Source organism: Danio aesculapii, chromosome 19 (assembly GCF_903798145.1).
Source record: "Danio aesculapii chromosome 19, fDanAes4.1, whole genome shotgun sequence".
Lineage (NCBI taxonomy): Eukaryota > Metazoa > Chordata > Actinopteri > Cypriniformes > Danionidae > Danio > Danio aesculapii.
Window position 1 is genome coordinate 40,085,604 of NC_079453.1, and position 13,905 is coordinate 40,099,508.

The 13,905-nt window shown below is 38.0% G+C and overlaps 1 protein-coding gene across 1 annotated transcript in view; it reads right to left on the minus strand.

The window, feature by feature from the left end:
• col16a1 (collagen, type XVI, alpha 1) overlaps positions 1–13,905 on the minus strand; it is a 149,544-nt gene that overhangs the window by 105,703 nt on the left and 29,936 nt on the right. Inside the window, 2 exon segments of the mRNA XM_056479385.1 lie at positions 489–770; positions 3,313–3,436. Coding sequence (XP_056335360.1) covers positions 489–770; positions 3,313–3,436 — 406 coding nt within the window.

Consider the following 13,905-nt stretch of genomic DNA (forward strand, 5'->3'; position numbering starts at 1 on the left):
GAACATGTTTTAACTATCAGAGAGTAAAAACAATTTTTTTTTTGCCCATTTCGGACAGTTAAAAATAGGGTTTGGGACATTTCATATGCTGCAAAACAGTTGCAGGATGACACTGTATGTCTGTAACGAAATATAAAACATTCAAAGTATTTTAAATAGCCACTTAAGAGCTAATAAGTGCTGTCCACGTATGTGGCCACTAAGCCCTAGGAGGTTAACAGAGCAAGGATTTTTGACAGTATTTCCTATAATATTTTTTCTTTTGGTTTGGCTAGAATAAAAGCATTTTTCATTTTTTTTTTACTATTTTAAGGTCATTATTAATATCCCTCTTGCGCAATATTTTTATCGATTGTCAAATATTATTTTCTGTCATCATGGCAAAGATATAAGAAATCAGTTATTAGAAATGAGTTATTAAAACTCACAATGAAAAGAAAATGAAACAATTGAAACAACACTGTACACAATGCACCTGATCTCCTCACCTCCACAGGGGCAGCATCAGTAGCCCTTATCCCCAACAGCGTGTGTCCACTGATTGGCAACTGGCCTCGGAGCTCCAGGGGCTTGTTCTCAATGGAGCTGCAGTCCACGTGCAGGGAAGCAGACTCTTTCTGCAGACTGAGAGCAACCTTATGCCAGCGCTTGTCCATCAGGGATTCCACACCGTCTCCGTCGAACACACAGCCCACCATGGGCCCTTCAGGGTCAGCCCCTTTCGCCCTCAGGGCCAAGTTGCCATCTAGACCATTCCAGTCCAGTGAGAACTAAAGGAGTGTGATAAATAGAGGGGGGGAAAGAGGGGTTATTTAAAATTATTGAATGAAGCTGGAGTTAAAGTGTGCAATTTTTGTAGTGACTGCATGATGTAGCCTTTAAGAATACATTATTTGTGACCCAATCTAGTGAAATTAGTTGCAAGGTTTTACTTTAGGAAACAGGTCAAAAAACTATGAAAACTATATCTTTTTTCTTTTTTTAGCTAATTTGACATTCAATAATCTTACAAAAGTTTGGAGACCAGATCATTGAATAAAAGTATTTAAATCACTATTAAAGTTGAGTTAAAGATTTAAATTTGATGAAAATGAGTATTGCTTTTCTCAACTCCTCTTGTCAATTTCCCTATATTCTAGGTATCCCATGAAACGTGAATCCCATGAAACAATATCTCCACTCTCCAAATATGGTGTTAAACATTGTATAAAACCAAAAAGCTTAGTAATGTACACCAACAGTGGCACTGATCATTTCTCAAAGATATGTCCTGTTTTAACTGACAAAACCAAAGTAGCAATTTGAATAGATATTAAATCATAGAGTCTCCTTTTACCATTGATATCAGATAAAATTTTACTATCTGGGTCACTGTGACTCATTTTGCTGGATTAGGTCACATTTTATTGATAATATACAATATAGTTTAGTAATATCACATGATTGGAAGTGTGATCATAATTTTACAACAGTCCATCAAACAAAAAGGCAATAGGTTACGCACAATATTGTCTAGTTTGCAATGAAAATATTTCAAACAAATTTTGAGAGCAACACTGAATGAATCTGTTAGACATGAATTGAACTCAAAAGTTAATATGAATTATTACTAGGTATACCATCTACACTTCACAATAATGTAATCTACATCAGAACCGCACGATATCTGAAAAAATCTGACATTGCAATATTTTGTTATTTTTGTGATAGATATATATATTGCACAACCCAGGCTCATTCTGAAAATGTACCGTTATATACATTTCTGGAGAGCGCAAAAAACGTTTTGTCCCAGAAGCTACATATTTTGCAGTTTTTGTTTTCGCGAATCTACCAGAGGCCGTGTGTACACTTTTTCATATCTCAAATTTCTCTTGTGAGTCCCATTTGCACCGGTTGTTCGCGTGTAAACCACTAAAAGCCGCTGTTAACTGACTGACTGACCAATCGACCGATCCACCCTCCTCCTTCCCTAAACCCAACTAATAGTGTTTTCAAAAGCACCAACTGACCCAACCACCCACTTCCCTAAACCCAACTGACAGTTTTAAAAGGGCAATTCAACAAAAGAAAAACCCTCGCCTGATTTTTACCACATTTTCAGATTTTTCACATTCTCACCCTGTTATTTACTTGTTTATTTTGTTTTTTGGCTGTTTTTGTCTTTATTGGAACAGTTCTTCGCCGGACTCAAACCCTGTCATCGTGGTCAACTCCTCTCTGCATCTCAAGTTCGGTAAGAGTGGGAAAGCCGTTTATTCAGAGGTAAGTGGTCATACCGCCCTGTAGCGTTCATTTTAATAATGAAATGCAGCCATACGTACTTCTGGCTACATAATTCGGAATCTCCAGAAATGTACATAGGGCTACTCTTTCAGAATGAGCCTATGTTGATATTGCAATATGAATACAGCTTCACCAGATTGCTTGAATATCTCTATTTGGAAATAATTCGTTAATTTAGATTGATTGGGATGATTTTTCAGAGATGAAAATCAGCTTAAAATATAATAAACAAATCAAAAACATTGACAAATGCAGTAGAGTGAAGATAAAAGTGAAATAAAAAGTATTTTATGATTTCCTAACAGTTTTCTAAAGTCTAACAATATTCAGAAGAAATTGTAATAATAATTGAATGTAAAATTAATAGATGTTTCAATAAAATTAAACTTTATTAATGTTATAAACTTTATCATTTCTTGTATGGAGTCACAGTCAGATGACAAACTTTTCATTATAGTTAAACTCTGCAACTCTCTCTGTTCTGAACTGTAGCTTCTCAACTATAATCTCAACTCAACATTGCACATTTGGCAATGTGACAAATGTGGATTCGCACATTAACATGATCACTTTAAAGCTGCGGTCACACTAGACTTTTCTCCCCATTCATACGCACACGAATGCATCAGTCCGGAAACTCAAGCTTGTGCAACAAGTTTCTCAGTTCGCTGCGTTGCAAAGTTCAAGCTTGGTGAACTCTGATCTGTGAAATCACATAACGTGACTGCGTGAGATAAATTGTTGATCAAAATATAACCTCTCTGGATAGAAATGTAGAATATGAACTAATCGCTCACTTTTTTAAATGTCTAATCATCTTGTTTAATCCCGCCCCTTTTCACAGCGCCAGAATTTCGCATGCTCAAACCCTAGTGTAACTGCAGCAGAACACATAAATTGTGCAACCTTAATCTACATCTAACACAATCTAAACCAATCAGGATTTAAGGACTTTCCATTCAGCCTATCAATACACTTTTCTATAAGCCACAAATCTATAAACATCAGCGGACACAGGACACACACCTGAGGGTATCCGTGCTCATCAGATATCTGGAACAGGTAAATGCTCTCATTCAATGATTTCTTCTTCAGCAGCAGGGTGAAGACCAGGGTGAACTCCTCTGGAAGTCCATGAGGAAACACTTGACTGAGGAGACAAGCGTGTGGTTAGACTGCAGCGCACGTACAAACAAATAAACACAGAGCAGCTGGGTTTAAGAGTAAAGAATCAGCCTGAATGCTAGCAGCACTGGGGAGTATCTCTATATTAATGGTGCTGCGGATACAGATCGAGGGATAACCCTTGACACTAATTTTGAAAAGAAATGCAGCTCAGCAAACCTCATCTTCATTCTCAACTTCTATCTCTCACTAGATAAACAGTTTGCCTGCTTCTTGGTGGGTCAAGGGCAGACAAACTCCAGGAATGTGTTTACCATCTCAAATACACACACACACACACACACACACACATGCATATATACTCTGTACTAGAGTTTATTCACACGCATGTCAAAAAAACAGCAGGAAGCTGATCATAAACGCATATAAATGCATGCATAACACGCAGCGCAATGAGCAGGTAGTGTTTGTCTCTAAAACGAGGTGACAATGATTTATAACAGAGACCTGGAATCCAAAGTAATAACAGCGAGGCTGCTCTCCTCGAGGAAAGAAAAAAAAAATGAAATCAGGACTAAGCACCGGAGAGAGAGAGAGAGAGAGAGAGAGATAGAGAAAGTTTGTACAGGATGAAACTTGTTATGACAGCGGGTGAGGTGCACGTCTCTTTACAGCTTTCTTGTTGATGTTACTGAACAAAACTACTGTACTGAAAAGCCCATCATAAATCAGAGATTAATGATTTTTTATTATTTCATTACTACAGTCTCAAACTGTAGATCTTTAGCTTGGAATATACTATAATATATATCATATTAAGGGCTAATAATTATTGAATGTCAGTAGTTTTGAAGTGGTAAGCTAATTTTAGCTGATAATTTCAACCCAGGCTCATTACGGATACGTCCTCAGATCTACATTTCTAGCGAACATGAAATACATAACTGGAGGTACGTCTTCGGCAATGAGGTGGCACAGTGGGTAGCACATTCGCCTCACAGCAAGAAGGTCGCTGGTTCGAGCCTCGGCTCGGTCAATTGGCATTTCTGTGTGGAGTTTGCATGTTTTCCCACAGTCTAAAGGCGTGCACTATAGGTGAATTGGATTAACGAAATTGGCCATAGTGTATGAGAATGTGTGTGTATGGATGTTTCCCAGTGAAGGGTTGTGGCTGGAAGGGCATCAGCTGCGTAAAACATATGCTAGATAAGTTGGCGGTTCATTTTGCTGTGGCGACCCCAGATTAATAAAGGGACTGAGCCAAAAAGAAAATGAATGAATAAATGAGGTATGTCTGCTCGCAGTTTTTGTTTTTACAAATCCACCAGAGGCCGCTGTGTATGCTCTTTGATGATCTCAAATTTCTCTCGCTCCATCCTCTTCTCGTTTAAATCCACAAGAGGGCGCAATTTACACTTCAGCCAACCAGGCCAGCTTGCTGTCAACTGACCGACTAACCCATCCACCCCTTCCCTAAACCCAACCAATAGTGTTTTCAAAAGCAACCTAGTAAAAGAAAAGCCGTCGCAGCCTCGTGATTTCACTACGTTTTCAGCCTGTTGTTTATATTTTGTTTATTTTTTTTTTTTGCTTTTGTTTTACCTGGTTTCTCGAACCGTTCTTCACCAGACTCAAACCCCATGTCCCAGACTCGAACTCTGCTGCATGTCCCAAGTCCACCAAAGTATGCGGCAAGCTACTGGGCAAACTGGTAACATCAGAAAAGCCATCCATACAGAAGTATATGGTTAGCTAGTAGCGCAAAAATGAACAGAAGCCATCATCGGCGTCATACTGCCCAGTAGCAGTCGTTTAAAGACGAAATGCAGCCAGATGCACCTCTGGCTACATAATTCACGCTCTCCAGAAATGTAGACAGGGGTACATATCCACAATGAGCCTGTGTTTGATAATTAGTTATCAGATAATTTACTTTCCCATAATGCCTGCTTACATTTTTTTTCATAAGTTTCGTTTGTAAGGGCAAGCTATAAAACTACACAAGACCCATACAAAATTTGTATCATCTTCTGATAGTAACAAAACCCCATTATTATTATCTGCTAATAGTTAATTCATTTCAGAAATGCAGAGATGTTACTTTTAATTCAGTGTGCTAAAATGAGCATATTACCATTCGAACAACCCTTGTGTTTTTTATTAGCAAAAGTGCTGCTGTCTGTCAAGTGGTTTTTAATTTGAGCTTATAGTTATGATACAGTAAATGACTGCAGTATTCAATAGATTTTTTTTGTCATTTTCTTATCCAATGAGAAGATGCTTTGAGTAAATATTAACATCAAGACGGACCCAACCGTGAGATCTATGTGAAGTAATGCTAACAGGTATAATTTTCAGATTTTAACAATGTATTAGTAAATTATATATACCTGATCGTGGGAAAACGTAAAATGCGATATTGTCATTGAGTGGTACGATAATGATAATTCTTGTGCTTTAGATAGCTTTAAACGAAATGCTATTTTATCAGCAATGAAAACGTAATAGAACCTTACTATAAAGCGTGACCATTTAATTAGCCAATTAGCTATAAAAAAGCAACAGCAAACAGCTAATTATCAGCATCCAAATTTTTGTCTATTTCTTGTCTTTACACTAATACAAAGGCCTGTGTAAACCCACTCAAACATAAGCCATACATCTCTTTCCAAGGTAAGGTGAAAGCTGAGATACAGAAAAGAAAGAGGTAGACAGTTCTATTACAGGCCAAGTCTAAACTAAGAGAATGACTAACACAGAGGTGGCCGAACAATTTAAACACCATCTGCTGCTATCAAAAATCAGAGACCAGCCAAGAAGACTTTACATTAAACTTTATCTCATAGAAAGAGAATGTAGAAGAGCATTTACTCAGGAAGAAGCATATTGTTTTTTTCCTCTCCCTCTCTCTCTCTCTGCAGTAAGATGACTATATAGAGTGAGTTTAGAGCACAGACTTCTCTCTCTCTCTCTCTCTATGTTTGTGTGTGTGAGATGAGATTTAGAGCGGGAGAAAAAGAGCTCAGGTTTCAAATGGAGAAAGCACCTGGGGCTCTGGAAAACCCATACTTAGAGAGGAACTCCCAGATGATGGGGGGTGGGATTTGGGTATGTCTGTGTATGTGAATCTTTGCCTTTTCCTTTCAGAGTTTTAGAAGGTCAAACTGTACAACTTTAAACCCAAGGACAGCAGTTACTGTAGCTAAAGGGGATATAAAATAGACCAAGAGAAATAGTGAAATCTCACTTAACTTGTGAGAGATCAAGTTCACCCAAAAATGAAAACCTACAGTGTAAAAAAAAACCTTGCTGCCTTACATTTTTTAGTTGAATCAAATGTACTTTTTAGTCCTCTCAACTTACATCAATTAAAATGACAAAAAAATTAAGCTACATATTTTATAACCTAAAGAGGTGGTCCAGAGTGAATTCTTAAGACTTGGTTGTGTTTATGGGGTGCATAGCAATGTGTGCTCATGCTTCATTTTTAAATAATCAGGTAAGTTTTTCATATATCTTACATTGATTACATACAGCTACTCAGCTAACATGAAAACGACTGTCATATTTCCTAGTTCCTCTGAAAGCCCTACCTCAAGAGGCTCTGATTGGTCAGCTAACATAATGTACTGTGAGTCGCGGATATACTCCAAGTCACCAGGTAGCGTCATGCTTGTGGGCATTGAGAAGATTGTGGGTGTTTACAGCAGTTTGATGGATAAAAATGAATTTGTAGCTAAATTGTTAATGGTGCAAAACAGCATTTCCTGTTGTAAACATCCTTGTTTACATCCTTGCTACAACATACTGTTAACGCTAGAAACCGTGCATGTAGCTGATAACTGATCAATTTTAACAAATAAAAATACTTAAAGGTTGTGTCTCACAATCCACAGTGTCTTCTATTATGGTTGGAGTTGCTCCTTCTTTGAGGAGTTTTTAGCCGAATCCAACACTGAACTGGGAAAGATTCTGGGAGCTGTCCTTTGTCAAATGCTAGAGCTATGTTTTTAAATAATTCTCTGGAACATAATTAAAATCAAACTGTAAGCACTTCTCTCTTTGTATAGTGTCCTTTGGAAGCCCAAATACAGAAACAGAGCAAGCTCTGTGGAAATAGCAGCATGTGGACGGAATTTTAGTTTTCTCTGCTATAACATCACAGCACCTCTGGCCACGCTTCTTCGCTGCACATGGGATATATGCACATAACCTGAAGGCTTTATGATCTCATTAACCCGGATGTACTTTTTTAAAGTCTCCAAACTTCGTTCGCTGTAGGCTTTGCTAAGCTAACTCTGTAAAAGCCAAAGTCTTCATTTGCATTGAACTTTAAGAGTATTAAATCCAGAGATGTTGTTTATGTTCACACAGCTGCATTACACATCAACTAAAGTTTGAAATATGATGTCGTAGTGGACCACCCTTTTAAAATATTTAGTTGAAACCTTGCTATTGTTATTTACTCGCCTTGTTTCACATGCCATACATATGAATGAGTCTTGGCATATACAATACAATTTGGAAACAATCATGGCTAAATTAAATGGGTCCTACTTTTTATTAAGTGGCTTTAACTAAGACGAATTCACATAAAAACGTAGAGTGGACTTATTGTGTTCATATTGTTCTGCAGAACACTTCTGGTGCTGTTGACGTGAAATAAAGTTACAGTTAGAGACAGGTTTGGTTGTTTTTGTGGGATTAAGAGTGGGTTAAGCTGTAAGGGATGGGACAACATGGTAATTATAAGTGTAATTACAAAAATGAATCACAGATGTAATTACATGCATATATTTTTAAATATAAGTACAATGTAAAAACATTTACGGTACGTACATAACAAGTGCAGTGTACCAAATTATTCATGTAAATGTAAGTAGATAGTAATTAAGGTGACTTAATATAAAGTGAGTCCATTAAAAAAACTGCTGACTGTGCCTGTTGGTCTTTTGGAACTGCTGTGTTTCACTAATAGAGTTCGAATTACACAAGTACACCGTTTTAATGAGTTAAGATTAATAAAACTTGAAACACAATACTTAGAAATCCAAAAAAGAGTCTCTATATATCTTCCTGATGTAGGCCCCGTTTACACTAATACGTTAAACACAAAAGTTTTGCTACAGTTATGTCTTCCGTTCACACTACCCCGGAGTTTTCGAGCCCCAAAAATGGAGCTTTTTGAAAACGCTGGAGAGGCCGTTTTGTTTTTAAAATGCTGCTGCTTTGTGTCAGTGTGGAGGGGGAAAACAAAGTCATCTGAAAACGGAGGATTGGAATATGATTGGAGCTATTTCTCAATATCAAGGGCACAAAGTTCAGTCTTGCATCCTTTCCTTAATTCAGACTTTGCAAGGACACGTTGGGTAAAAACTGTGTACTTTATAACGTCATTCACACCTAGCTACATTGTATCTTAACAATAAAATAAAAACATAATTTTGTCAGTAGACATTCAGACAGGAAAGCATTAGAAGCAGAGAGGGGGAAAGGATCGGCAAAGGACCTCGAGCCGGGAATCAAACTCGGGTCATGAGCATGTTGGTGCCATATGTCGGCACACAAAACCACTTGGCTATTGGCGCCAACATTTTCATTTTGATATTAACTTAACAAACACAAAAAATTTTGAGGCATCATGTAACTGCATATTTATATGACTGTCATCTTCACTGTATGCATATTTATAACAAAATGGAGCCTATAACATTACTGCCTCCTTTCATTTTCGTCGAAAAATATGAAACATACCCTGTCTCTTTTGCTGAATATCAGTTTTAATTGTCAATAATGGCCATTATAAATGTATAACTTATAATAAGTTTATACATAATAGAAAATAAAGGCAAGCAATCAGTCAAATGTGTAGAATCTGTGAATGTGGTTACATAACGCGTTACCTAAGAACAAGCAATAGTTTAAAAAGACCATTAGATAGAGACAAGATGAAATAAATATCACACTTAACAACTATAGTGAGATGAGATCCATCAGAAGATCCTTGATGAACTGTCCGACCCGCGCTGCTCTCAGCCGGGGAGTTGTGCTCAAAGCACCCGCTGACTGCCTGGAGCTCAGACGCACCCATACACTGCAGCGCATGTGAGAATGTGTGTGTGGTCACGTGATGATGTTTTCAGCGGTGTAGTGTGGCTGGAGATCTGTTCAGAAATGCTAAGTGAAACGCCAATGTGGACGTGGATAGTTTTTGTTCTAAACACCATTTTAAAGCTAAACATATTAGTGTAAACTGAGCCTTAGTTGAATATCTTCAGACCAGAACACCTATCGTCAGATGAAAGTTATGAAAGACATTTGACAGAATCCGATAACTTGCTGTTGAGATGAACACATGCAACTGTATTTACCTCAGAACAGAAAGTACATGGACTGTTTTTTTGTTTTTGTTTTCTGGTGCATTTCTGTTCATCTTCATTTCTCACATTGTGTGTGCTTTCTTAGGTGAATTAGAGTGAACTGCATGCAAATAGAATCAAGCTAAAGTTTAATCATGCACAAAGTTCTCAATTTTTGTTAAATAATTCTTGAATTAGGGTTTGCATTACACCAAACCCTATTTTATACACCCTAAACACCATTAATACAGAGCATGTGTCGCAATCATTCTTCCATATTTTGGCATCTTTTAAAAAAGGTTAATGCTGGTTTACTATTCACTATTCAAAAGGGAATTATTTTTATTATTATTATGTTTTTTAAATCTCTTGTTGTGGTACAAAAATTAAATAAGTACAATAGGACATACAGTATTAGAAAAACACAAGGATATGCAAATGATGTACTTTTAACAACAAATAACACCATATTTGTGACACTGTTGTGATCTTATTCCAAAATTCTAGAGGAGACATATTAGCCCTTTTCACACATAAAGACCTTTCCGGAAAATTACCGGCAATTTTCTGGAAAGGTCCTTTTTGAAAATATTGATAGATTTGTTTCAGCAATTTTCCGGAAAGAGAAGTTGCAATTAGGGCTGTGCGATTTTGGGAAAATATCTAATTGTGATTTTTTTGACAGATATTGGGATTTGATTTACCATTAAATTTAAACTTCAAGCAGATTTTAAATAAATTCAAGCTTCAGCTCATTAATCTTTAAGCCACGTCAACAATTCTGCGACAGCATTTAAAATATATCTGTTTTTGTTCAGTGTCTGTGACTTTGAAACCAAAATATTCCCACAGTACAAATGCTGTTTTTCTTTGATATTAATTCGTCTATTAATGCTTCTGAAGCAGCAGACTCCATCATCCCACTTGTCAGCACTTTCCAATTTTTTTTTTTTGATTGGGCCGAACGATGCTGATTGGGCAGAACAAAAGTGTGCTCACTCAATTGGCTAGTTATAAAGCCCCGGGGGTAGCACTGTGGCGCAGTGGGTAGCACAATCGCCTCACAGCAAGCAGGTCGCTGATTCGAGCCTCGGCTGGGTCAGTTGGCGTTTCTGTTGGGAGTTTGCATGTTCTCCCCGTGTTGACGTGGGTTTCCTCCGGGTGCTCCGGTTAAAAAAAAAAAGGGGTATAGGTGATTTGGGTAAGCTAAATTGTCTGTAGTGTATGTGTGTGATTGAGTGTGTATGGATGTTTTCCAGTGATGGGTTGCAGCTGGAAGGGCATCCGCTGTGTAAAACAAATGCTGCATGAGTTGGTGGTTCATTCCGCTGTGGCGACCCCAGATTAATACAGGGACTAAGCTAAAAAGAAAATGAATGAATGAATGAGTAAAGCCCAGTCAGATCACACGATTTCGGAACGATTTCCTTGACGTAGGGTGTCGTAGGGAGTCATAAATGACAAATGTATGTTGTGAAACCAGATTCATGTCTGCGATGCCTCACGACACCATAGCAGAAAGTCTAGCATCTTTATTTTCTGAAGCATAGCGGACTGGGTTTGAAGCACTTCACCTCAGATGTTATTGTAGTTTACATATATACATATATATTTTATAGCCCAGCCTCTTGCGATGAACTAATCACAACATTTGAAATTGCGATTGCGATTCGATTTCGATTAATCACACAACCCTAGTTGTAACATTACCGGTAATTTGCTGGAGTGCTGCTCTGTGTGAACGCAGAAGGAAAATTGCCAGATACAGCGTGTTCACAATTAGAACGGGCTGACGCGAGACATCTACTGCAGCCAATGAGAATATTCAGACGCATTCACCCACACTGTTTATGAAAATAAAAGCCTTTGAATATCCCAGACACATTTAGCTGCTAGATGTTAGTCAGATAACGTTTTTATGTTCCTTCTTAATGCCAACTGTGGGAAAAATGATCAATAAAATGCTTACAATAAACCGTTTGTTTACCTTCAAGCTCTGCTTCAGTTGCTTGATGCTTGTGCACGTGAAGCAGCCAGTGAGCGCCAGCACACACACATATTATGTACCATTAACCATCAACAAAAGCCGACCCCTTCTGTCAAATACAAGCGCAGCCGTTTAAAGGGTCATTTCTGGTTAATGATGTCAGAATTTACTGGTATTTTGGAGTTAAAGTCGCTCTGTTAATTTTCCAGATATTTACCGGTATCACTGTGTGAAAGGGGCTATTATCTCACATAAGAAATGAGAGAGTCTCAACAGACCTCCAGCTAACATCTGGATCCAGATCCCTAACCTTTAAGTAACATTTGTTGCAATGCACCATAAGCACCGAGATAAGCTGCATCAGATCTTCATGTTTATTTACAACTGCCAAGCGTCTCCCTCTAAGGAGAGTGTCAGCCAGGGAACAACCAGCATCTCATGGCAGAGAGATAAACAGCGGCTCAAGCACTATTAGAGACAGACTGATCACATAGCCAAACATCTGAAAACAAATGGATAACTATCTAGTGACAAAAAGACATGAAATCATCTCTGTGTCCCTTATAACTGCTTTAAAATCACTCAAAAGTCTGCAGGCTTCAATTTCTTAGTCGTTCGTGCTAATAATGCACTAAATAATGTCTGAAGTATAGATATTAAAGCAATAGTTCACTCAAAGATGACTGTTTATTCACCCTCAGGCTATGCAAGATGTATGTGACTCACTATCTTCAGCTGAAGAGAGTTAATAAATCAAGTTTCTGAAAATAAAATGTAGAGAATATAGGTGAAATAATGTCCTATAATAAGCTTTACAATATTTTGTATAATTGTACATAAATTATGTAGATGTTTAGATTGCAACTATGCAGTTTATTTATAAAGATAGTGCCTATTTTAAATATTTATAATTTCAGAGATTCAGCACGTTGGCAGCCATCAGCCTTTCGTACTGAGGAGAGCAAAGACGGTTGACGTTCTGGCACAAGATGGTGACAGAGACCGCAAGTCCTTAGGGGAGAAAAACAGTGTTTTCTACAGCTGATCAAATCATTATAGAACAGGTAAGTGACACTTTAAGTTGATCTCTCTCTTTTGCATTTTGTAGTGCTGTATTTATACCATGGTAATCTGGTAGTGTTTGTTTGCTTTGGCTTTTTCAGGCTTAATTATTGTGATCTCCCGATTGCAAGAGAGAAATACTTGGAAATGTCAGTAGACTGATGGCATTTCATGCCGTTCAGCCTTATAATCTAAAAATGTGAGCAAAATCACCTGTTTTGTTATCACTTTAGAAAGTATGCTAGAGAATCATTCAAACACTATCTCTAAGTGACATTGGCGAATTAGTAACAATCATTCTGATTGGCTGGAGGGTTTGCATTATTTTCGTTGAACCGCACAGATAAGCTGTGTCTCATTTCAGAGGCTGCATCTGTAGAGCTGCGCATCGATGAATTTGCTCTTCAGTATTTGGACTCTTAGCAGTGAATATTAAAACCACACTGAACTGAACTAAACTTAAACTCTGAAAACTGAACTGACACTGTTTCAATTTACTATAATCTTCTATCTGAAGTTGCTTTGACACAAGCTAAATTGTAAAAGCGCTATAGAAATAAAGGTGAATTTAATTGAATTGTGAGCAGCTCCGCGAACAGCTCCAGCCGACAGGGCTTTATATAGGCCAGATCATCTCAGGACCTGCCGCTGGATCTCATCTCTTACCTCCAGTGCATAAATTTTGAATTGCAAAGACCCAGAACATATCAGGTAACGGATCCGGATCCATGTTACCCGAGGATGTAGAAGTGTTGTGCATTAAAGTGGAGAGCGGGGGGAGGTTGATGGCAGGTTTTTTGATGGCGGAGGGGTGGCGCAGACGAAGGTGAAGAGCGGGGTGGAGGGGGTTTGGAGATGGTTGTCGCGGACCAAAGTCAAGAGAGTTGCGGAGTCATGGAAGAAAGTGAAAGTGAACAGCGGAGTGGGGAGGAGGGAGGTTGAGGAGGGGAATCGGTAAAATTAGGTACCAGATCAGATTTCAGAGGATCCGGCGTGTTCCGACACAAATTAAGCCCTGCTTACATCTCTGTTGTTTAAAATGTGATATTTGTTAATCTTGTCTGTATTTAACGGTCATTCTTTGAA